The 27,428-nt window shown below is 28.2% G+C and overlaps 2 protein-coding genes across 2 annotated transcripts in view; one reads left to right on the top strand and one right to left on the bottom strand.

Moving 5' to 3' along the window:
• The window catches only part of Cnep1r2 (CTD nuclear envelope phosphatase 1 regulatory subunit 2), a 596,488-nt gene that overhangs the window by 468,555 nt on the left and 100,505 nt on the right, over positions 1–27,428 (top strand). The window lies entirely within an intron of this gene.
• LOC135955385 (apolipoprotein D-like) lies at positions 960–2,610 on the bottom strand. The gene is made up of 3 exons (XM_065505735.1): positions 2,348–2,610; positions 1,175–1,356; positions 960–1,087 (listed from the first exon to the last, which is right to left on the bottom strand). The coding sequence occupies exons 1-3, from the start codon at positions 2,608–2,610 to the stop codon at positions 960–962; spliced, it is 573 nt and encodes a 190-aa protein (XP_065361807.1).

Genomic DNA, 27,428 nt, shown 5'->3' with positions numbered 1-27,428 from the left:
TGACGGTTTTTCTATCAGTGTAATTAGAATGTCTCCTTGAAACTGGCATTCTGGTTGTGTTGAGCAAATAACTAATTACTTATTTACCTAGTCAAGTAATCAGTTAGCTAGCCTGTAAGGTAACCGAATCTATATAAGGGCCATGATGATTCCCATGCGTTTACTACACGCAGAGAAAAAATATAATTGGGCATGGTTACTGTAACCATTTATATAGTGTTACAAGTTTTTTAACTATATTATAGTCACAGTAACCATTTACATGATTGTGGTAACCATAATATGGTTAACTTACGGTTCACATGATTGTCTCAACCATATATATGGTTACAGTAAACATATATATGTTTGTGGCAACCATATTTATGATGAATAATTTTATCATAATATGTTGTTCTCAGATTATGATAAGCCTTAAGCCGAGAGCACCATAATATGATAAGACCTTCATCATATAAATGGTTGTCACAAACATATATATGTTTACTGTAACCATATATATGGTTGAGACAATCATGTGAATCGTAAGTTAACCATATTATGGTTACCACAATCATGTAAATGGTTACTGTGACTATAATATAGTTAAAAAACTTGTAACAATATTGAAATGGTTACAGTAACCATGCCCAACTATATTTTTTCTCTGCGTGTACTTAGTACCAGCTATCAAATAGTACCTTTGTAATATATGTATATAGCATCAATTGACTTCTGAATAGAAACAATTAACCTGAACGTTTGGTTAATTAAAATCTATTAAGTAACATCGGTAAAGTATAAACATTTTAAATTGATTTGCATTTTTCTATTAACATTTATTTTGCTTAAGCAATTTGCATATTGATAAAGTACTTGCATAAGTTACAATAATATTTACATATTTTATAATACAACCCATAATTAGTAGCAATGCCAAACCATTTCAAATTATATTTAAATTCCTAAAAATGTAGTTCTTAACATCCCTGTTGTTTGGTTACAGTCAAGGGTTCCAATGAAATATTGTTCTTTACCAATACAGCCTTAGCTGTATCAATGGTGGCAGTGGAGGGCACACGTTCACGAGTTAAAATCCAAACAATTGCTAAAACAAAAAATACACAATAAATGACAAATCATAATAATTCTAATTGAAATTGAAATGTCAATAGAAACACAAATGCACACTTACTGGAATGTTGATTGTTGGCAGATGGTTGGCACGAGTAGACTACACTGAATGTACAATAGTCAGTGTCGAGAACCCAGTAATTGCTGGTGGTATTATAAGCCGGACTAACGGGAAATGTGACCATCAATTTGGCATTGGAAACAACAGACGCATAACCATTAATTACTTCAGCAGCACCAGACCTAAAAATATAAAGAAATTATAGGAAAATTTAATAATGTGAAAGAGAGAATCAAATTGTTGAATATTACAACAATCTTCATGGAGTAATAGCTCCAATTATTTTTTTCTGGACTGCACGACCTTTATTTAAATCGGACTAATCGTTTAGAATACATTCTACGATTATTCACGGTAAAAATAGTATTTTATCAGTTAGAATTAAACAAATTTGAGTAACTTTTACAGCTTCTACTGAATACACTTGCTGATTTAGTCATTTGACCATGCAAAATTTATTTTGAACTCCAAACTGTGCAGAGTCCATCCACCCACCCAATTAAAATCTTCATAATTTTATGCTTCTGTTAACTTACTTACAAACATTCCCAATCGATTATGAGCAAAAATAAATTTTTGAAAAAAACTACACCATTTCCAATTGTATTTCAGAAATTTCCATTTGTATTTCAGAATTTTCTAATTAAATTTCAGAATCTAACATTAATATTTAAGAAACTTCTAATTGTATTTCAGAAATATCGGAAATAAAATATTTTTTTTTTAATATAAAAAGTGACCTAAAGCTCAATAAATTATAATATTTATAAATTTCCAATTGTATTTCAGAATTTTCCAATTTTATTTCAGAAATTTTCATTTGTATTTCAGAAATTTCCAATTTTATTTCAGAAATTTCCATTTGTATTTCAGAAAATTCGAATAGCAACACAAATGGCAATTTCTGAAATACAAATAGAAAATTCTGAAATGCAATTAGAAACTTTTTAAGTATAAATAAAAATTTCAGAAATAAAATGGAAATTTTTGAAATACAATTGGAAAATTTTGAAATTCAATTTGAAATTTCTGAAATATAAATGGAAACTTCTGAAATACAATTAGAAAATTCTGAAATACAATTGAAAATGGTGTAGAAACACAAACAACAACAAAGAAACAGAAAAAACACCAGACAACAACCACAATTCCACCATAATTCTAACAACTTACTTTCCATTAACTAGAGAATTCTTAACACCAACATTGCCATCAGGCTGTAGAGTATATTCGGCCGTTATACAAACACCATCAGCCTCAAAATACATGGGATATTTAGCGTATTCATACCAAACACCCAAATATTGGGAAACATCAAAGCTGGGCACAACATCGACATCACAAGGACAAATGCCAGACGTTATAACTTGAGCCTGGGTGGTGGTGGCGAAAACGACCAACACAGCAATAAATGTTACAATTTTTGATACAGCCATTATTGAAGTTGTTTTTTTTGTTTTTCTAGTCTCTGTGCACTTTACAAATCGAACTGTTAACAATTCTATGAAATACTTTAGTTTTTATAGCGAAAAAAATATGAAAAAAAAAATAAATTTGTAAATACTTTGAGCAAAAACAATGTTGTTAGAAATGTTTTGTAAGTAAGTACTTGATTTTATTTTATGTTTTTGTTAAACATTATGTTCGCATAGTTAAAAAAAAAACAGCAGCATCATTCTGCATGTTCTTTTTATTTTTTATTTTTTGGTTCAATACATTTTAGCCAGTTTTACGTTTATTGACATGACAATTTTGCAAGCGTGAGTTGTTGTTTATTAACTACTGCAAGATGGGTAGGATGTTTTATACCCTACATAAAGTTTTAATTATAAACTAACTATTAGAATATTATATTAAGAAGTGAAACTTAATGAAAAAGGGAAACAATCTCAATTAGATTCAAAAATATGCCACTTCAAATTTCCGTCTTTCAAAAATATTGCAAAAGTACGACCTATATTTTGAAAAATTTAAATTTTGAAATGCCTTTAACTTGGAAATATAAGAGATAAATAGCACAATTGTTTACAATTTTAATATCGGTCTAAAAATATGTGAGTAAGAGATACTAAAGTTTTACTACCTACCCGAAAACAAATTTTTTCATAATAACTCAAAATTTTGGAGGTGTTACAAAATCTTTGTAAACGATTTTAGTATGTCCTCACCTTGGTCTACAACCCCCATTAGGTCACTTTTCAATTTTTGACAAAAATTCTTATTTTGTAGCAGGATATTGACTTGACATTTTTTTTTGTAAGACCAAAAATTAACTTATATAAACAAAAAAAAAATGTCCTAATATTTGTATTACAATTTTGATAAAAAATTTTAGTTTTAGAAATTCAATAAATATGTAATATTTATTTAATAAAATCTTTATTTATTAACAAAACTCAATGAAATTTTCAACGTATGTATTTTAACTTGTCATTCTAAATAACAAAGTGTAAAAAAAAACTTGTCAAAAGGTCAAAGGAAATCCCGCAATTCCTAAAAATTGGAGCGAATATCCCAACAATTTTATTATACCCTTAACCTTCGTGAGAAGGGTATATATAAGTTTGTCATTCCGTTTGTAATTTCTACATTTTTCATTTCCAACCCTATAAAGTATATATATTCTGGATCCTTATAGATAGCGGAGTCGATTAAGCCATGTCCGTATGTCTGTTTGTCCGTCTGTTAGTAGAAATCAATTTTCTGAAGACCCCAGATATCTTCAGGATCCAAATCTTCAATAATTCTGTCAGACATGCTTTCGAGAAGTTTGCTATTTAAAATCAGCAAAATCCGTCCATAAATAACGGAGATATGAGCAAAAAACCGGGACAACCTCGATTTTTCACCTATTTTTGATCTATATATGGATTATTAAGTCATTAATATAGACAATATGGATATCTAATGATAGATATTTCAAAGTCCATTGCAACAATGTAGATAATGCTATAGTAAGTTGGACTTACAATGGGTCAAAATCGGGAAAAATATTTTTTGACCCGAATTTTTTTTCATAAAAAAATTTTTTTTGTCATAAATTTTTTCCAAAAAAAAAAAATTAAATAAAAATTTTTTAAAAAATTTGAAAAAAAAACTTTTTTTAAAAAAAATTAAAAAACAATTTCAAAAAAAAAAAATTTAAAACCAATAAAAAAAAATTAAATTTTGTTTACCTAAAAATATTTAAAAAAATTTATTTTAAAGTATAATTTGGTGAACTTGTTTTTTTTTAATTTTGCCCATAGGGTCCAGATTTTCTTGGGGGAGCACATCAAGGTTGGGATTTTAGAGCATGTGGCCCAAAGTTGAAAATTTGATAAAAGATAGGTCAAACTCCGAAGGGGGTAGGTGGTTCCGCCCATAGGCCAAAAATAAATAAAACGATCACAAAATATTTGGACAAAATGCAAAAAAAATTGTCTCTTAAATGTCCAATCTTTTTAATGGCAAACCGGTTTTTGCTGGAAATCTAACGGGACTTTTTAAAAATAAAATTAAAAGCATGAGCAAATATTCATTTGCAAAGCGCAGCTGAACGCTGGAAGAATAATTCAAAGCAAAAGTGCACTTCAAAACGGTCTTGCGATTGCTGCAGTCTACAAAATTAAATAATTTTCAATGGATTTTGAAGTTAAAGGTATTTATTTTATCTTTAGAAAATAATTAAAACTAACTTGTGTTGTAAATCTTGTGAAATTAATTAATGTTTTAGTTAACCTATTTGTTTGTTACTTTTTTGTAAAACTGTTTACTTAAAGTTTTAGTTGTGTTCCCCAAGATTGCCCCGTATGTTTCATTTTCATTGTATTAATCTGACTCTTAAGATAATAAAAGTGCTGAAGTTAGTTGCGGAAATTTGCGTATGATCTGTAATATACTAACCCGCCTTCTTATTTTTGCATCGGTGCTGAGGAAAGCAAGCAAGTAGTAGTGTCAATAGGTGAAATATCGGATGTAGCAGCTGAGAGCGAAAAATAAGCGTATAAAACAGTTTAGATTGCAACATAACCGACAAATATCGCGCAATGCTACAAATACAGAACTTTTAAATAGATTGTTTTAAGTTCAGATGCATTTGTTTCTGGAGACCAAACTTATCAACAAAGAAAACAAGTAGTTTAAGTCAAAGAGTTTTAAATTTGATTAATATTTGATATATAATAATGTCTTATTTTACCTTACAACATTATATTACTTAGTAATACCTCATATTGCATTATATAACTTTGTATAACATTTTAATTTTTCAGTGTATAATTCAAATGAATTAAAATGGAATAAAAATTTACTAAAATTATTTTAAACAAACGAATTTTCATACTGAAATAATTTATTTAAAAAATTCATAAAACAAATCTAAAATCCAATTAACCCTTCAAAGATCAAAGGTCTACTGTGGCTGCAGTTGTTAATATTTTTTCTTAAAAATTGGCAAACTTTAAGTTCTTCGGGCATGCTATGAGGTGACAAATTTTGAAAACCCTATCTTTTTTAGTTTTGGAGATATTGATTTTTGACCGCTTGTCAATTTAAGGGAAACCACTGTGCAATGTATCAAAAAATGCAAGTAATTTTAAAGCGTAATCAGTTTTCTTTCAGACAAAAACTGACTGAGTTACAGGTCAATAAGTTGATGAACACCACTGAAAAGGGTGTTTTTAGAATAACTTCTGAATTTGAGGGTATTTCTGAAATTTGTAATGTACTCAGCAAGACCTATAACCCACGCTAGGTCGTTTTCAAAGATTTTTTTTCACTGTAGTGCGGTGTTTTTTTTAAAACATAAGTTTTAATATAATTTTAATGAAATGCTACTTACTTACTATTTAGTATTATTAGAAAATCTTCTCCCCTATCCACGGCCATTGCCTGAAGTAGGGTATATGTCTATATCGATAAAAAAAAGTTTCTGATTAGTAATTTTTGATGAAAGATCTTATCAAATATGTAAACATATTAAACATTTAAAAAATGCTATGAGAAATTTTAATTAAGTTGCAATTTTGTAAAAATTTTCCATTTTTCAAATTCACCTAAAATTTTTTTATTTTGGAGAATATTTTTAAAAAAACATTTAGACATCGATTACCAAAAAAATTGTTGTGATAAAACATATAATCTCAAGGTAGAAAAAGTAAGTTATAAAATTTATATTTGAAAGATAACATTTATATTTTAAGATATAAAAGATATTACTTTAATTTCTCATTTGCTTTAAAGCAAATATTCATTCATTGTAATCTGCCCTTATTTCTTACAAGCGGTATAAAGTTTGTGTAAAAAGAGTTGGTCGAATTTAGGACCCTGCATCTCATATTGTATAACAACAGGATGGATTTGTACCATATGAATTGAGGCTGAAAGACATGCTGCTTGAACGCTATAAAAGCCTATATACCCTAATATTACATCATGACAACACCTGGCCACATGTTGCTATATCTGTTACAAAGTATTTAGAATGAAGTGTTTCGATCGATCCTGAACGCTTTCTCTGAGATACGCTTCACTTTAGAACAGAGTATCCAAGATTGGTTTGATTCGTTCTTGGCCTCAAAAGAAGATATTAAAAGGTCATAGCTAACAATGAGCAATACTTTGAATAAATTCATATTGTAGAAATATTTCAAAATAAAAGCAAACAATTTTGTGAAAATTTCTCATTTTTAAGTCATACGCCCACCCATACGACTTAAATATTCCGTAAAAAATTTATCGAGAATTTATCGATAACTTTGAATAGAAACAAATTATCATAAACTTTCTATAGAATCATATTAGTTTTTTATAGAACTGGAATTTTCTTATTTCTAATGTAGACAATTTCTCAACAACTTAAATTACACTATGCAACACATGAAGACTTTTGGAAAAACACAAGATCATGACAGTATAGGTTCGACTCTACTACCAAAGGGTAGTAAAACCCTATACTCAGTTTGTCCATTTTGGTGACCGATTTTTTTTTTTGTGGGCCCCCAAATTTTCTGAAAATCAGTGGAGCCTCTAAAAAAGGTGTCATCAGTTTTTGGTTAACAGCCAATTCAGACTTTGTGATACGGCTTAACTTTATATAGCAATAATATAGCTAAGAGTCCGCCAAATAAATTTTGTTAAAATTGTTTTCAAAAAATAGCTTTTTCGTGCACTTTTGTTGAAAAAATATAGGAAGAAAATTTTTGTTTTTACTTTTTTTAGAATAACTTCAAGGGTCTCCTAATAACTTGAATTTTCTATAGACAACTGTTCTATAACATGAATATTCTATAAAAATTTATCGATAATTTGAATTTTCTATGGAAAATTTATCGGTAAATTTCATTTTCTACGGAAAATTTATCGATAACTTTAATTTTTTATAGAACATATATCAATATCTTTAATATTCTACAGAACATATAGTGATAACTTTAACTTTCAATAGAAAATTTATCGATAACATTAGTTTCCTTTAAACAATTTTTTGATAACTAATCGTCTATAGAACTTATATCGATAACTTAAATCTTAGAATTTATCGATAACTTTGATTTTCTAGACACAATTTATCGATTTCTAAAGACAATTCAGCCACGACTTTAGTTTTTATAAAATTGATAGATAACATAAATTTTTTATAGAAAATTTATCAAATAATTAAACTTTAAGAATAATACCCTACACCAAGTAAATGAGTAAAAATATTTTTCTTTTAAAATATCAATAATTTATATTCATGAGTGATTTTCGGAAGTGGGCCTTATATGGTAGCTATGACCAATTATGGACCGATCACCTTGAAATTAGGTCGTGTGATTTATGTCTATATAAAATTTAACTATGTTGAATTTTGTGTGTATACCAACATTTTTAAGGGTTTTATGCACGTTAAAGTGATTTTCGGAAGCGGGTCTATATGGGAGCTATGACTAATTATGGACCGATAGTAACAAAATTTGGTGACATGAATTTTTTATATATAAAACTTATTTGGAGCGAAATTTGTGTAGATACATAGATAAATTAAACATTTATGACCGATAAAGTCCAATTTCGAGGGGACTTTGTATGGGGGCTAGGTGAAATAATGGACCGATTTCAGCCAGTTTCAATAGGCTTGGTCCTTGGGCCGAACAAATAATATGTACCAAATTTGATCGAAATATCTTCAAAATTGCGACCTGTACTCTGCGCACAAGGTTTACATGGACAGCCAGCCAGCCAACCAGACGGACGGACATCGTTTAATCGACTCAGAAAGTGATTCTAAGTCGATCGGTATACTTTAAGGTGGGCGTTAGACTAATATTTTTGGGCGTTACAAACATATGCACAAACGCATAAAACCCTCCCCACTATGGTGGTGTAGGGTATAAATATGTATATCGATAACTAGAATCTATTGACAATTTATCGATACCTTTAACTTTCTATCAATCAATAGAAGACTTTAATTTTCTATAGACAATTTATCGATAACTTAATTTTTCAATAGAAATTTATCGATAACTTATATCTTATATAAACAAAATTATCGAAATCTTTAATTTTCTATGCTCTCTAGAAATTATATCTATTTGTTTGTTATCCATATATTATCGATAACTTTAATTCTATATAGAAAATTAATCGATTACTTAAATTTTTTTAGAAAAAGTATCTGATAACTAGAATTGTATACAGACAATTTATCGATAACCATAATTTTTGGTAAACGATTTATCGGTAACTTTAACTTTCTGTAGAAAATTTATCATTAACTTTAATTGAATTTTTTTAATTTATCGATAACGTTTAATATCTATAGAATAATAATGTTACTTACATTCTGTGTTACAAACGCCATGATAAGTCTTAATTACACAGACATAACAGACAAACATCATGCAATAATTAGAGTAAATAGAATATTTTCATATCTACTTGCATAGAAAAATATTTATGAAATTCAACAATCAATAACAAAAAATACATCTGCTAAAAGAATTTGTTAAATATTTGTTTTCATTTATGATAAAAAACAAAAAATAACTTTGTTTTTAAGTACTTATGTTTCAATAATGATAAACAATAACAACATTAAATTTCGACAAATAAAAAATAAAACAATCGTTCAATTAGTGTGACGGTGTAATTAATGGGCCACAATCTGGTGTAATAGATTCTTCAGACGTGCTAGACAAACATGACTAAATGGTTTAGGGCTACATGGGCACCTGATAGTAAACAATAAAACTAACTTTAAATAAACATTTAAATTCATTAAAGTGATAAAGGCTTAAGTAATAAACGTGCCAGTAATGTTTTATCCATAAAACTTAATTATGCAAGTTTATAATAAAGGAAACTTAAATTAATTAAGAATTTTCTATTAAAACATTTAACCAAATCTTATGTACATATATTAAGAATCCTGTTTACTCAACAAATTTATCTCCATTTAACATATGCCATCTTTAATAACAATATCCTTGAATTTTGTTCCTCTTTAACAAAAAAAAAATAATTCATCACTAGAAATGAAAAAATAATTTATATTGTCATAGTAAGTACGAATATGTATGAGTTTCAATAGCAAATATTTATGGAAATTAAATCCCTTCAAATAAATAAATGTCTGTATGATGTTTTTTTTTATATTCTAAGCAATCACTTGTTGTAGCACATGTCCTGTAAGACACACACAAACATTAGACTAAATAGAATAAAATTTACAAATTGAAACCATTTACCATGACAACAGGTAAATATTTATATACTAATGTTTACATACGACTACATACATACTTTTATAGAGAACATTTAAGCCAATAGATAAACAATGTTTAAGTATGTTCGAATATGTATTGTATAATATTTGTAGTATTAGAAAAGTTAAATAATGTTGTTTTTTTTTTCTTCTTTCGTTCTAAGCAAATACGATGACAAAGTTATACATACGACCATATAATGATGAATCATGTAACCCAGTAAACAGCAATTTGTACATTCCAATGGTTTTAATGTCAGATAATCTGAGTGGTATTCTCCATTGGTATTTAATAAATAAATTTAAATATTTTACTTAAAGATCAAAATTTTAAAATTTAAGGGATAAAAATAAATTGTATTTTTATAATTTCAAACATTTCCATAACAACATAACAGGAATTTTATATAGAAACTGTATCGATAACTTAAATTTTTAATAGTAAAATTTATCGATAACTTCAGTATTCTTAAGTTTCTTACAGAATATTTATTGATAACATGAAAATGTATAGATAACATTTATATTCCATGTCAAAAAAAAAATTATATTTAACTTGAATATATTGATAACTTCAATTTTTAATAGCAAATTTAACAATAACCTGAGTTTTATATAAAACATATATAGATTACTTTAATTTTATATATAAAATTTATCGATAACATGAATTGTTTGTGGAAAATTTATCGATCCCTTCAATAGTCTATAGAAAATAAAACTTTAACTTGAATTTTCAACAGCTTTTTTCAGATATTAAATGGGACCAATTGTTTGACATAATGTGAATATAAATAAAAACAAGTAAGAAAGTATGGTCGGTCAAGCCCGAACATATAATACCCTACATTAAGTAAAAGAGCAAAAACAGTTTTCTTTTAAAATTTCAATAATTTATATTTTTGAGTGATTTTCGGAAGTGGGGGCTATGACCAATTATTGACCGATCACCATGAAATTAGGTCGTGTGATTTATGTCTATATTAAAGTTAACTATGTTGAATTTTGTGTGTATACCGACATTTTTAAGCGATTTATGCACGTTAAAGTGATTTTAGGAAGCGGGTCTATATGGGAGCTATGACAAATTATGGACCGATCGTAACAAAATTTGGTGACACATATATAAATTAAATAAATTACATATATAAATTAAACATTTATGACCGATAAAGTCCAATTTCGGAAAGACATTTGTATGGGGGCTAAGTGAAATAATGGACCGATTCCAGACAGTTTGAATAGGCCGAAAAAATAATATGTACCAAATTTGATCGAAATATATTCAAAATTGCGACTTGTACTCTGCGCACAAGGTTTACATGGACAGCCAACCAGCCAGCCAGCCAGCCAGACGGACGGACGGACATCGTTTAATCGACTGAGAAAGTGATTCTAAGTCGATCAGTGTACTTTAAGGTAGGTGTTAGACTAAAATTTTTGGGCTTTACAAACATCTGTACAAACGCATTATACCCTCCCCACTATGGTGGTGTAGGGTATAAATATATTTTTTACGTGAAAATACCTAATTTTTATACCCTTCACCATGAGTGGCAAGGATATATGTATATATGTTTGTCATTCGGTTTGTAATTTCCACATTTTTCATTTGCGACCCATAAAGTATATATATTCTGGATCGCTATAGATAGCGGAAGCGATATAGCCATGTCTGTCTGTCTGTCGAGAAAATCGGTCCACAAATGGCTGAGATATAGGTAAAAACTAGGACAACCTCGATTTTTGACCTATTTTTGACCTATATCTGGATTACTAAGTCATTAATATAGACAATATGGATATCTAATGATAGATATTTCAAAGACCTTTTTCAACGACGTATATAAGACCATAGTAAGGACATACAATGGGTCAAAATCGGAAAAAAATATTTTTTAACCCGAATTTTTTTTTCATAAAATATTTTTTTTTTGTCATAAATTCTTTTTCCAAAAAAATTAATTAAAGAAATTTAAAAAAAAAATTTTGAAAAAACTTTTTTTAAAAAAAATTAAAAAAAAATTTGGAAAAAAAATTTTTTTAAAAAAATTTTAAAACATTAAAAAAAAAAATTTGATTTTGTTTAAATAAAAATATTTAAAAAAAAAAATATTTTTAAGTATAATTTGGTGAAGGGTATATAAGATTCGGCACAGCCGAATATAGCTCTCTACTTGTTTTGTTTTAAAAAAATCAGGAAAAATCGAAATCGGCAGAAATTGTTGAGATTTATTGCTTTATCACAAAGCCATATGTATTAGGAGCTAAATGAGATACTGATCATAAAAATCAATGCATTCTTTTCGAATTTATACACAATTAAGTGAATTCGCTGAATGACATTATGTCCATGGACATTATGTCATTTCGGTAGTGTCATAATGTCCATGGACACTATGTCACTTTGCTTATGGATATTATGACACTTTTGGCCTACGATGATCGGTCCATAATTGGTCATAGCTCCCATATAAGGCCCACTTCCGAAAATCACTCACGAATATAAATTATTGATATTTTAAAAGAAAAATATTTTTACTCATTTACTTGGTATAGGGTATTATATGGTCGGGCTTGACCGACCATACTTTCTTACTTGTTTTGACTGGTATTGGAACATGTGACCGAGTGTTGTCATGATGGAATATTACGGATTATTGCCTGGCCGCGTATTCTTGGTGTTTTTTCGGCAAATGCTCGCTTCAAACGATCACTTAAAAATCAGTTGCGTTCGGTATAGGTAACCTGTGATGGTCTGGTGAGATTTCAGCAGCCTCCACTGCACCCACCAAATACAAAATATTATCTTAGGGTCATGGATATTTGGCTTTGGTCGATTTCGCTGGCTGGACGGGCTTCACATACGATCTCATACTTATTGTAATGGATCAATTATTCATCGCAAGTAATGATTCGGTGCAAAAATTATTTTCTTTTATAGCTTTCAAGCATCATTTCGGACATGTCTTTCAAGGTCTTTCGAATTCAATTCGTATGGTACCCAATTTCCCTGCTTTTGGGTGAATCCTGCCGCTTGCAAATGTTTTGAAATTGCTGCTTGTGCAACTCCCAATGATTTTGCAAGCTCTTGCTGAGTTTGACAACAATCCTCATGGATTATGCCTCCAAATCTTCGTCTTCACACTTTTTTTGCTGGCCTGTGCGATCTTTGTTTTCCGTATCAAAAGCACCGCTTCTGAAGTGCACAAACCATCTTTCGCACGTTGAAGCCAATGGAACGCATTCACCTTAAGCTTTAGTGAACAATCGGTGTGCATCAGCGGCATTTTTTTTTTTCAACTTAAAGAAGTAAAGCAAAACTTCCTGCATATGACGCTTTGTTGGTACAAAATTCGATATTTTCGAAGCAAAAAAACTTTGTTGTTTACAGTATAATGTTCAGTAACTAAGTGAGAATAATTGACAGTTGTGTAGTCTTTAAAATGACATATAAGTTATTAAAAACAAAAACCGCATTCAAAATATACGCCATCTATAATTGTAAATCCCGCATTTTTAAGTCATACTTTAATTTTGTATGGAAAATTTATCGATTACATTGATCTTCTATAGAAAGTTTATCAAAAACTTTTATTTTCTATGGAAAATTTATTGATAATTTTAATATCCTATAGAAAATATATACATACAGTGGCGGCCAGCTATTTATTGACAAATACTTGCTTTTTTATCAACTGAATTTTAAATGCGACAGTGCCAAAACAAAAGAACCTAGGGGTATGGAAATTAGTATTAATATTTCAAGTTTCTCAAAAATGTTTGGAAAAATCTATACGACATATATGAACAAAGATATGTGAAAATACGTAGTCCCGCCTCTGCGAACATCCGCAGTTAATAACATGATATGGCCGAAACAATTGGAACTAAAAATACGAAATTGGGTCTGAATATCTTCTAATAATAAAAACAAAATTATATAATACTTAGGAAATATGTTTATTAAAGAAAATTTTTTTGGTCAAATTTTAGAAAAACCCTATTTGTTCGTGGTGAATAGTTATGAATTGACACAGCTGAATAAAATACACTTGTGTGTTAAAACAGTCCTTATGCATATTTATTTGTGGAAATATTCGAAAAACAAATTGAAAATCACATGGAATTTAGCAAACAATTTTGTCCCTAATTAGCAGGGAAACCAAAATATGCAAATGCATGTTTTTTTTGGTGAGTCTAATGAGCACATGGATAAGATATTTACACGTTTCAGAACTATTTAAGAATTTTGGCATTAGTTTAGTGCATATTTTTGCATATTTTACCCTTAAATACATATTTTTGCATATATTTGTTTTAAGAGCATATTTTGCGTTTTTAGAGCATATTTTACTGTTTAATAGCATATTTTGAGTTTATCATTATTTTTATTATTTATTTTTCGCTGTTGTGTTACAGATTTTTACTTCCTTTGTTTAAAAATAGATCACCAAAAAAAAATTTAAAAAACTGACATTTTTTTTAAAAATTTAAAAGAACAATTCGAAAAAAATTTTCAAACACTAAAGTCGGTTCTTTTTAAAAACCAGCTTTTTATTAATTTGCAACCATAGTCAAAATTAAAGTATGTTTTAAATTGAACCGACTTTAACTGGGTGCCACCGCAAATGTAGAAAATATTTTCATACAATATACAACAAAAAACAGACAAGTGGCAACGCTGAACAGCTGACATACAAAATTAAAAAAAAATCCAAAAAACGTAAACAATAAAAGTAACCGGGACATCTAAAGAAAGAAAGTTGTTTGTTGTGGAAAAATGGAAAAGATAAGATTAATATCATAATTACGATATTTTGGTACTAATTTTAACTGTTCAATAATTGCAAAATCTCTACCAATATCTTGTAACTTAAACATTTTTTACTTTGTGACGAACTTTTTTACTCGGCGAAGAACAAATGATGCTGTTGTTAAACGAGTTAAAAACGACTTCAGCTAGTTTTATATTTAGAGTCGACTTCAGCGTCAGAAGTATACTTTAACTTGTCTATGATAGACCTAAAGTCCACTCTTAAGTAAAGTCGAGTTTAATTCTCTTAAAATGTACTTTATTTTTGACTATGATTATGTGCCATTGTCTTTTAAATTTGCTCCTGTAACATCAGTTGATGTCGAAAGAACATTTTCTATGTATAAAAATGTTTTCAGATCCAATAGACAACGATTTTTATTTGAAAATTTAAGTAAATTTTTTTTGGTTAAAAATTATGTAAAAGTTTGTTTTTTTAAGAGCATATTTTTTAAATTTTAAGAGCATATTTTAAAGTTTTTACTGCATATTTAAAGCGCCTAAAACGATTTTTTTAGAGCATATTTCCGGTTTCCCTGCTAATTAGATATCTTGATTTTCATATAGAATATGTGTAGATAACTTGAATCTTTTGCAGAAAATTTATGAAAAAGTTTAATTTTCTTTAGAAAATTTATCAATATCTTATACGAATGAATTTTATATTTGCTGAATTCACAAAACCCCTTGTATCATTGTATCGAGTGTATTATGGAATTCAAATACAATAGTGTATGCTTGTTGTTGGAAATTTTTATACAAAAATTAAATACACTTATACACTTTACTTTTATGTTTTTAAAAAGTTGTATCGGTTTACAGCTATAAATTTCTCTGAGCACACATAGTACCCGTATATGTGAGAGAGTAATTTGAAAAAATGAGAGTCGGTCTGCTTGTTATACATACTACGCTTTCAAAAACATTCATACAATATACAATGGGTGTTCACAAACTAATAACCAAAAATTGTATTTAATACAAGATACACGATACAAATTGTTGTGAATTCAGCAATTGTTTTTTTTTTGCAAATTTTAAAATTTAATATCTAATTTTTCCAGCCACTATTAACACAATTGGCACCTCACGTAAGTTTGTCATAAAAATCTTTTACAATCTATGGTTTTAATTAAAAGTTGGTCTGTGGCAACAGCATGAAATATATAGTCGCCACATTAGATTAATAAAAACAAATTTGAGTTTTGCAACATAAAAAAATTAAAATAATAAAATATAATGTTTATAAAGGAATATTTTTGAGGTGTTATAAAAAAAATATAATAAATTAATCTTTCTTTTATTGGCATTGTTTTCGACAGGTAATAAATTTATTTATGTTTATTTTCAGCATGTGTGACGTTAAATTAGATTATATTTTATGATTTTTGGACCTTAGCTTTTAATCTTAAAATGTAATTTTATACTTTAATATATACAATAATGTATTAGGCTAAACATTAAGTAACGAGGGCTGCTTTTAATGTTTGGTAAATATTGTAGAAATCAAATACAAAACTTTATTCTTTTAACTTTTCTAGTTCTTCATTAGCTGGAAAATTATGTTGTTATGGCAAAGATTTCTTATATTACTATGACATCACATTAACAGTCATACCACCCTCCTATTTAGGCTTAAGCCAATTTATATCAAAGATAGAAAATTTAATTTACAAATAGCTCTATACATATTCCACCATTTTTTATATTCCATCATTTAATTTATTAATGTTTCAATCTATTTATATGTATAACAACAAAAATTTCGATATTCAAGTAAAATTACATTTTATGTGATTTTATTGCAAACCTTTTTATTGTTCCATAGAAAACAGCAACACAAACTCAGTTAAAATTAAGGTAAAAATATTTCATTCAGAGTTATGCGTTCGATACTCGAATTCCTTGAGCGTGTGCCATAAAGATAAAATCACTATACAAAAATCTTAAACAAACAAAAAGCCAATCATTGTAAATGATTCTATTTCTAAGAAAATAATAAAAAATACAAATCAAAGTAAAATATTCCACATTTCCACTATAAAATTAGAATTTATGTTTGTGCTGACATTGGCAATACGATAAACAATAAAAGTTGAATGGAATTTAAAGTCGGTTTTTTGTCATTAAAAAGACTTATTGCCGAGTAATTTCCCATTGAAATTTTACTGACATATTTTTCTAAGTGGCAACAAATTTAGCTTAGTTATGTTTAAGAGTGCAATTAAATGAAGAAACAAAATTGTATTTAATGGGAAATAATATGGTTATAAATTAGGAATTTGATAGAATAGTGGGGCTGTTCACAGAGCACATACAAGTGCTTGGTACTTTTTCAGTATTCAGGGACTTATAGTAAAATTTCACGGATAATATTTTTGCGGAACATTTTAACCCCTTAAATCCCTGTTTTAATGGAGTTTGTTGCTCTTTTTTAAAAGAAGGACAAAAAAGACCCATGCCTTGAGGAGTTAGAGGGTTAATATATTCTACAAAAATGTTCTTCGTAACATTTTACATAAATTTGCTGAATACATTTTATACCTAAAATGTTCTTTAAAATAAAATGCTTAATAAATGCGAAATTAACCCTAAGCTCTCTTTTGTTGTGTCTTATTTCTGACTATCTGGTTGAATTTCACGTTTTGGTGTATTCAGGGACTTATAGTAAAATTTCACGGATAATATTTTTGCGGAACATTTTAACCCCTTAAATCACTGTTTTAATGGTGTTTGTTGCTCTTTTTTAAAAGAAGGACAAAAAAGATCCATGCCTTGAGGAGTTAGAGGGTTAACATATTCTACAAAAATGTTCTTCGTAACATTTTACATAAATTTGCTAAATACATTTTATACCTAAAATGTTCTTTAAAATAAAATTCTTAATAAATGCGAAATTAACCCTAAGCTCTCTTTTGTTGTGTCTTATTTCTGACTTTCTGGTTGAATTTTCCGTTTTGGTGTATTTAGGGACTTATAGTAAAATTTCACGGATAATATTTTTGCGGAACATTTTAACCCCTTAAAAGAAGGACAAAAAAGTCCCATGCCTTGAGAATTTAGAGGGTTAACATATTCTACAAAAATATTCTCTGTAACATTTTACATAACTTTGCTGAACACATTTTATACCTAAAATATAAGGATCATATGGTTTCTTATGAAGATTAACAATAAGAATGTAGTTGGGAAACCTTAAACCCCCATCAAATGAAATTCAGATGTAACCTTTCAAAACGCTGATACAAGAGTCTTTTTTTTTGTCTCCTCTATCAAAATTTATCGGCCGGACCTTGTAATTTTGCCAAAAATTTGATTTTGTTGTATAATGTTATTTGGATAAATAATAGTTATTATGTCAACAGAAGTATTCGAAAATGGCGACAGAACACACTACTTTCAACTTTAAAGATTTGGGGAGTTAAAATTATACAATATTCAAGAGCGTATTTTTAATATTTATAATTATTTTTTTAAAGATTGTTATACCTTGCTGGAAAGGGCATCTTGTCCAGATTTTATTTTGGTTATGAGTTTTGTATATGTTGTTAGCAGATTTGAAATTTATTCATTTGAAATATATAATGCTTTTTGGCTTACCTACGCAATTTTGACTAGGATTTTAGCTGTTGGTGCTGTTTGCCGCCGATCTAACTTAAGCTTAACTTATTATCTAATAGATGTATCAAAACTAGCTGCCTTTTCTTGCCTATAGACAAATGGCATGCAAAAATGTTGAGCAACTCAGAAATTAAAACAAAAAATTTTAAATTTAATGAGCTTTTATATCTTGGCAGTTTTGCATTTCTTATTAAACAAGAATATAATTTAAACAATTATGGAGACACAAGGAATTAAGCTATCATAAAATATATGCAAAAATGACCATTCCATATTTTTGTTCGTAATTTTTTAAATTCAGCAATAGTAATTTGAATTTTTTATGTGAAAATCTATTTTTTTCCACAGTGTCTATATATGTATCACTTTCGACTTAGAATCACTTTCTGAGTCGATTAAACGATGTCCGTCCGTCCGTCCGTTCGTCTGGCTGGTCGGCTGGCTGTCCACGTGAACCTTATGCGCAGAGTACAGGTCGCAATTTTGAAGACATTTCTATCAAATTCGGTACATACTCATTTTTCGGTCCAAGGACCAAGCCTATTGACACTGGCTGAAATCGGTCCATTATTTCACCTAGCCCACATACAAATGTCCTTCCGAAATTGGACTTTATCGGTCATAAATGTTTAATTTATAAATGTATCTCCACTAATTCCGCTCCAAATAAGTTTTATATATACAAAATTTATGTCACCAAATTTTGTTACTATCGGTCCATAATTAGTCATAGCTCCCATATAGACCCGCTTCCGAAAATCCCTTTAACGTGCATAAATCGCTTAAAAATTTTGGTATACACACAAAATTCAACATAAATGACTTTCATATAGACATAAATCACATGACCTAATTTCATGGTGATCGGTCCATAATTGGTCATAGCTCCCATATAAGGCCCACTTCCGAAAATCACTCAAAAATATAAATTAATGAAATTTTAAAACAAAAATGTTTTTGCTCTTTTACTTAGTGTAGGGTATTATATGGTCGGGCTTGATAGATTTTTTGACATAATTTCTAATATACTCAGCGAGACCTATAAATCTAATGAGAAAATACATAAAAACACCTCTTTTACTTGTCTTAACATCTCAATTTTATACAAAAATTAAAAAAAAAAAAATAAAAAATGTATTTTTAAGCGTTCATAACTTTTTTTATAATGATTCGCTTTTTATGTTCGAAGGAGTAAAAGATTACAGAAATACTCATTCATTCAAAAGTTACAGATTTTTGATCAGAAAATTACCAAAATTTTCCACAGCACAGTGGGGCAGAATTAAAAGTTTTTGGAAATAAATCTGGCATTTCTAAACCGCTGGTCCGATCAGGATAAAATTTGACGTGGACATAGCTAAGGAGAATTCGAGTTTAAAATATTAAAATGCGTCATACAAATGATCCAGGAACAGCGCTATGGGGGCTCAAAGTAGGGTACCTTCGATATGTAAAATTTTTAAACACGTGCAATTTTTTTGTGTCCTATCCGATTTCAACGCTTTTTATATTTTTGGAAAGCGCTCGGCTAGGTCTGTCGTATGCTCTTCGTATGCTTTCGTATGCTATTTATCTCTTATAATTTCCGAGTTATAGGCATTTCAAAATTTAAATTTTAAAATTTTGCCATACCTTGCCCCTCTTTTTTAAAAATATGGGTCGTACTTTTGGACCGAACAGACTCGAATTTCTTTTGGTAGTTAGACTAAATTACGAATAACATACAAACGATTTCAGAGCAATATCAATTATGGATCCAAAAATAAATTATTTTGAATTTAAATATTAAAAAAATAGTTGATTTTTGCTTTTTTGGGCCGAAAATGTGACTTAACTCTTTTTTAATTAAAAAAAAAAAACTTTGTTTAAGAACATATAACAATTTTATGTTTTTCTCAAAGGTATCTTCATGGAGAACATTTTGGTATAAAAAACATGTAAAAGTTTTCAAATATGTCGCCCATATGCCCTTCAGAATTTGACCTATTTTTTATCAAAAATTCAACTTTGGGCCACATGTTCTAAAATGCCTATAACTTCAAAATTAGAAGAGATAAATAGCATACGCAAGCATGTTTTTTCAAGATATAGCCGAGCGTTTTTCAAAAATGTTAAAATCTTCGAAATCGGATGGTAAACAAAAAATGGCACGTGTTTAACTTTGAGCCCCCATATCGACGCCCCTGGAGCATTTGTATGGCCCATTTTAATAACTTAAACTGGAATGCTGCTTGGTTATGCCCACGTAAAATTTTGTCCCGATCGGACCAGCCGTTTAGAAAGCCCAGATTTATTTTCAAAAAAATCGATTCTGCCCCACTGTGCAATGGGACCAAAATGTGTAAATGCGGAAAAAAACTTTTATCAGCTTTACAGAAAAGAGCAATTTATTAGAAGTTTTTGTTGTAACTAAACCATGAAATGATAGAAAAGCAAAAATTCTGGTAGATGGTTTAAAGCAATGCTTTATTTTTTAATTAAAACTTGTCAATTTTCTTCATTTCGAATTTTCTTATATGATTGCGTATGATTAATATTAATTATGGAGTTATTAGACTAAATCCCCAATAACTTTTTTGTTTACAAAATAAGGAGACAAATTCCAGTAGTTTCTTAAAGAGAACACTTTGGATATTGTAATAATTATCACCAAAAATAAATAAGTCACAAAGCATAAATTTAAATTATAAATCAAACCCATAAACATATTTTCTAAACTATTGAAATAGTTCTAAATTTTTGGTTTATTATAAAAATCTAATAATTACATAGTTATTCCATCATCTAGTAAAGTACTTAAAACACATATTTATAAGTTAAGCTCTTTAGGTTTTCCAATATGTATAGCATAATAACAATTAATTTCTATGATTTTATCATTTTACTACAATAAGTAAAAGTAATTTCACTTAAATACATAAATCATTTTAAGTCCCTTTCTATTACTTACATGCTTATTTATTAAATATATTCCTAACATATTCCTTGTATGTAATGGTTTTCATCATGATTTGTCCAAAATAAATGATATAAAATAGAGAATTTTCTTGAAAGACATTTTTCATTTATATTTATGTATTAAATAATTGGCAGTAGGTAAGTATTAGTATGGCTTTAATTTTTATGAAACTAAGAAATGTGTTTAATTTTTCTAAATGAAATTAAATATTAGAGGAAATATTTTATTAGCTGGCCACAACCCACTTTTATTTGCTAAAACTAAGAGTATAAATGAAATATGATTTGTTTTGTTTGTTGACAAATGATTTTACATTTTTAATGGTATTTTACTAAGATTCCTTTCAAGAATCTATAGTTCTTGGATAGAGATCAAAAACTTTTTTAAAAAAAATGTGGGACCCGAAGTGTCCAAATTTCACCTACGAAGCTGAACAACTGTAAATCAACTCAAAAGCATCTCAGCTCCATCATTTTTAAATTTCGTGACGATATCTTTCGAAATACCGAATTATTTAAAAACAAGTATGAAAGTATGGTCGGTCAAGCCCGACCATATAATACACTAAGTAAAAGAGCAAAAACATTTTTCTTTTAAAATTTCAATAATTTATATTTTTGAGTGATTTTCGGAAGTGGGCCTTGTATGGGAACTATGACCAATTATGGATCGATCACCATGAAATTAGGTCGTGCGATTTATGTCTATATTAAAGTTAACTGTGTTGAATTTTGTGTGTATACCAACATTTTTAAGCGATTTATGCACGTTAATGTGATTTTCGGAAGCGGGTCTATATGGGAGCTATGACTAATTACGGACCGATCGTAACAAAATTTGGTGACATGAATTTTGTATATATAAAACATATTCGGAGCGCAATTTGTGGAGATACATTTATAAATTAAACATTTATGACCGATAAAGTCCAATTTTGGAAGGACATTTGTATGGGGGCTAGGTGAAATAATGGACCGATTTCAGGCAGTTTCAATAGGCTTGGTCCTTGGGCCGAAAAAATAATATGTACAAAAGTTGATCGAAATATCTTCAAAATTGCGACCTGTACTCTGCGCAAAAGGTTTACATGGACAGCCAGCCAACCAGACGGACGGACAGACGGACATCGTTTAATCAACTCAGAAAGTAATTCTAAGTCGATCGGTACACTTCTGCACAAATCGGTACACATCTGCACAAACGCATAATACCCTCCCCACTATGGTGGTGTAGGGTATAAATAGAAATTGGTTAAAAAATGTTAAATTTATTAAAAATTTACCAGGCGATTAACGTGAACAGTAAAAGTAACATATTTTTTGAGATATATTAAAATAAATGCTCATTTTTACTTAAAATATAGCCATATTTACTTGTATATGAGTTTATGGCTTCGGAGGATAACGCTAACCCATTCGCAGGTTTTTTAACGGCAGTTTCAACATTTTCAAATTTTTAAAAATTTTGTTAAACAAATTTCAGAATTTGTTGATCATCACATTGGTATTTATTTAGATTATAATAGGGAATAAAAAAATGAAAAAACTACCGCAATACCTCCTACAATTTTTCCGTACCTGGGATTTAAATTTTGCGATTTTCGAAAAAAAAAATAATTTTTGACCATATTTTGGCAAATGATACCAATTTAATTACTGTTATCAATTTTAAATAAAACGTATACAAAATCTTATAAGTCAGATAATTCTACATATTCTCTGAAAGTTTTACTAAAATTGGACAACGTTAACCATTAAATCATGAAGGTCAAATTCTTCAATATTTGGAATTTCTAATGGAAAGATGGATGAATAATAAAACAAAAAGTCCATTTACAATAACAGTAATAATAACAGCTCAAAATGGAAATTAACCCATAATAGCAATTGGGATTAAAATCAGGGACCGTATAACCGTTATTTTTCAACGTAAAAATAAAAGTTCGCACAAAACTCTTAAAAAAAGAGTTTTAAATAGCCGTCATAAAAAAACTCATTTGAGGAGTTTTATTTTTCCCGTCAGAAAAAAAACTCATCATTTGAAGAGTTTTATTTTTCCCGTCAAAAAATAAAACTGTAAAACTAGTGTCAAATAATAAGTAGTTGTCACTTTGCTCCAATATTACTTGCCGACTTAATAGGTAGGTAAAGTTTTAGCTGGATCATTTCCAAATTTTGAATTTCCACGTGCAATTTCGGAATTTATTGGAGATAAAAGGTTGATCTTAGAAAAATATGTGGACATCAATTACCGAAGATAATAAACAAAATAAAGTTAAGATAAAAAACGAGAACTTTAAAATCAACTCTTAAATAACTTTTAAACTATAAAATATAACAAGTAAAATAGACTGCTGTACACATTAGAAGCTGCACGAAGGTTTTCTAACCAGAAGCGGTCATTTTTAACACCCTGTATCTCACCTTGTATTAGAACACGGTGATCACAAATTTCATTTTCATAAAGCCTATGTTATTTTGCAATCAGACTAGCAGTTTAGAGGATTCAGATTTATTACACTTTTTTTGCTATTGACCCACTGTGCACCATTTATCAGTTATTTCAGTATTTTATCACTATTGGTTTAAAGAAAATCTAAATCAAGATGAGATTAGAGATATTTTATTAAAAAACGAAAAATTTACAATAAATAGCTAATTTAAAAAAAAAAAAGTATTAAAAACAAGTAAGAGAGCTATATTCGGCTGGGCCCCGAATCTTAAATACCCTTCACCAAATTATACTTAAAAATATTTTTATTGAAACAAAATTAAAATTATTTTTTTTCAAATTGTTTTTAAAAATTTTTTTTCCAAATAGTTTTTTAATTTTTTTAAAAAAAATGTTTTCAATTTTTTATTAAATTTTTTTTTAATTTTTAAAAAAATTATTTTTTGGAATATGAAAAAAAATTTTTGATGAAAAAAATTTTTCCAATGGACTTTGAAATATCTATAATTAGATATCCATATTGTCTATATTAATGACATTATAATCCAGATATACACGGAGAGAAAAATCATGGTTCGACATGGTTACGACAACTATACTATGTTCGTTGTAACAATATATTCTTTTAATAAACATATAATTGTTGTTTTAATTTAATTTCAACAATATTTTAGTTACTGTAAACGTTTATATATTCATGTACAACCATTAAATGTTATAAATATGAATATGGTTCACCGAATGGTTCGGACAACTAAATAATGATAAATAGGTAAACATATTATTATTATGTACAACCATTAAATGTTAAGTTTCTATACGCGTAGTCATAAAATGTTTAAGATGCAAACAAAATATGTTTACTTTTAATAGTCTTTTTCCCCACCATTTGTGAGTGTTAGTGTTTGTCTAAGCTATAATATTTTTACAATTAAATTTTAAGTGTCTGCCATTCTCATTCGCTCTATAGTTTTATTTGTATATTATTTTTAACTTTCCTAGAGCGAATAAAAATAAATTTCAGTGAATTTATTAATAATATTTTAATTGGGAATTTAGTAATTTAAAACTAAAACCTATTAAAATAAAATTTTGTATTTTCAAAAATAGATTTTAATAATAATATGATTACTTTGGAACATAATATTTCATTGGATCATAATATGATGTCATTGGATCATAATATGATTTAATTGGGTCATAAATATGATGACTTTGGATCATATTATGTTTGATTTATATCATAATATGATTATTTCAAAACATATTATGATATTTTATGATAATAATAATGATCATAATATGTTTTGGACAACAATAATAAATCTTATCACAATATGATGCTGTTAGATTATGTTTACCACAACCATGTTTTTCTCTGCGTGTAGGCAGTCCCGGTTTTTCTCCTTATATCTCAGCCATTTGTGGCCATTTTGTCGACTTAAATAGCAACCGAGCCAGAAGAATTCCCGATGTATTGATGTATGAATCATGTATGTAAGTTATTTGTGGGCTACGTTGATAAAGTTGATTTCAACATACAGAAGGACAGATGGACATGACTATATCGGCTTCCCTATCTATAACGATCCAGAATACATATATATTTTGTGGGGTCGAAAATGAAAAATGTTGAAATTACAAATGGAATCTTTACATCGACAATTTCACTAAAATTTTGTATTGCTGTCAAAGGGTATGGTAAATTCGATGGTGGAATTCGGAACTCACCAAATTACGTAAAGAAGCACTTGTAACCTCAAAACAACCCATCAAAGCAAAGTTTAAAAAACCTACCGAGTTAAGCTTAATAACTAAAAGAAGGTCATAAAAATCAAACAAGCATCAAACCAACTTGAGAGCTCCTGCTTTAGTGTTTCTATAAATCACCACATTTGCTTCACAGTGTAATGCTTTGGAATAAATATAAAACATTTTGAAATCTAAAGTACACATTAATTTAAACTGAAGTATGACATACTTATGAACAAAAATATGTTTATTGAAAACAATTTTCTACTCACACATAATTACAAAATTCTTTGAATCTATTTTTTTACAACGAAAATATTCCAATTTGTTTAAAAACAAAATAATAACTTTATGAATGCTAAAGAGCTTAATTGATAAATAATTAAAATGAAATAATGTCAAACCCTTGTAAATTAAAGTTTATACTTCACTGAAGTGCTGACAAATATCTATGAAGACATGTAAATAAACAAGACATAAATTAGGGGATGCTGCTCAAAAACTACAAATAAAATAAAAAACTTAAAACTTGCTTAAACAAGTACATAAATTCGTTTGTAATTAATAAATATTTAATTCATTTTCAATTAAAATCATAAATTCTAAATTGAACAGGGAGAAATACAAAGAATACAATAGTTTTAATTGTAAATATCAACATAAAATATTTTAAAATATCAATTAGAATAATAATTACTTTGTCACACAAGTACATATTCGCAAATAATCATACAGTTTTTATATGACGTATGATTAATATTAATTATTAAAATGTTTAATATTTATAATACTTTAATCTTACCTTGAAAATAATTATGTAACTAACACTTTATAAAAATCAATCATTTAATGGCAATATGTATTTTGGTTTTATTTTAAATACAATATAAGTAGTACATATATGCAGTATATTTCCCAAAACTGTATTTCTGGTTAAAAGTATCTTGATTGTGTTATTAAATATTCATAGAAAACTTCATGGCTGTCAACATAAATATATTTCCAACATACAATACACAATTTTCGGAGCGGATAATCAGAAAATGTAAAGAAATACATATGAGCATATTAAGTGAACATGTGTACATATATATTATTAAGATGACCTCACTTGTTTGTAGCCGGAAAAAGAAATAAATTATTTCAGAATAAATGTACAAATATTGCGCAATTTGTATGAAAATCTTCAGGAAAAGTTAAAGAATGTAGCATTTTTTTATATAACTGCGTACAACAAAAGTCGAAATCTTTTGATATTTTATTCTTTAAAAGGACTTAAAAATTTCATAGGAAGTGACATTTAAACTACGCCGCAGCAGAGCTGTAAAATAATTTTTTTTTTTTTTTGATTTTAATTCATTATGAATAAATTTTAATGAATTCTTTTCAAAACGAAAAAGAATTGAATGAATCACTTCAAATGAATTTGTTAAAGTGAATTGCAATTCATTTTTAATTCATTTGAATTGATTTTGAATTCATTCAAATGAATTAGAACAATGAATTGCAACTGAAATGAATGAATAATTAAAATTTATGTTTCCTTCAGCAAATAAACAAAATTTTCCCATCTTAATAATATTTTCGGCGATACCAATAATTTAATTCCTATATCATGGGAATTCCAGTATATCATGGGAATTTCAAATCCAAGAATTGTTTCTCTTTGCACTATATTAGGTGATATACAAAACGAGAGTAATGCTTGCAAAAACATTTTCTTTTAAAATTTCAATAATTTATATTTTTAAGTGATTTTCGGAAGTGGGCCTTATATGAGGGCTATGACCAATTATGGACCGATCACCATGAAATTAGGTCGTGTGATTTATGTCTATATGAAAGTTTACTATGTTGAATTTTGTATGTATACCAAAATTTTTAAGCGATTTATGCACGTTAATTCAGTTCAAATGAATTGGAT

This window comes from Calliphora vicina, chromosome 3 (assembly GCF_958450345.1).
Source record: "Calliphora vicina chromosome 3, idCalVici1.1, whole genome shotgun sequence".
NCBI lineage: Eukaryota > Metazoa > Arthropoda > Insecta > Diptera > Calliphoridae > Calliphora > Calliphora vicina.
The sequence above is the reverse complement of the archived record's forward strand: the minus strand, read 5'-3'. Positions and strand labels throughout refer to the sequence as shown.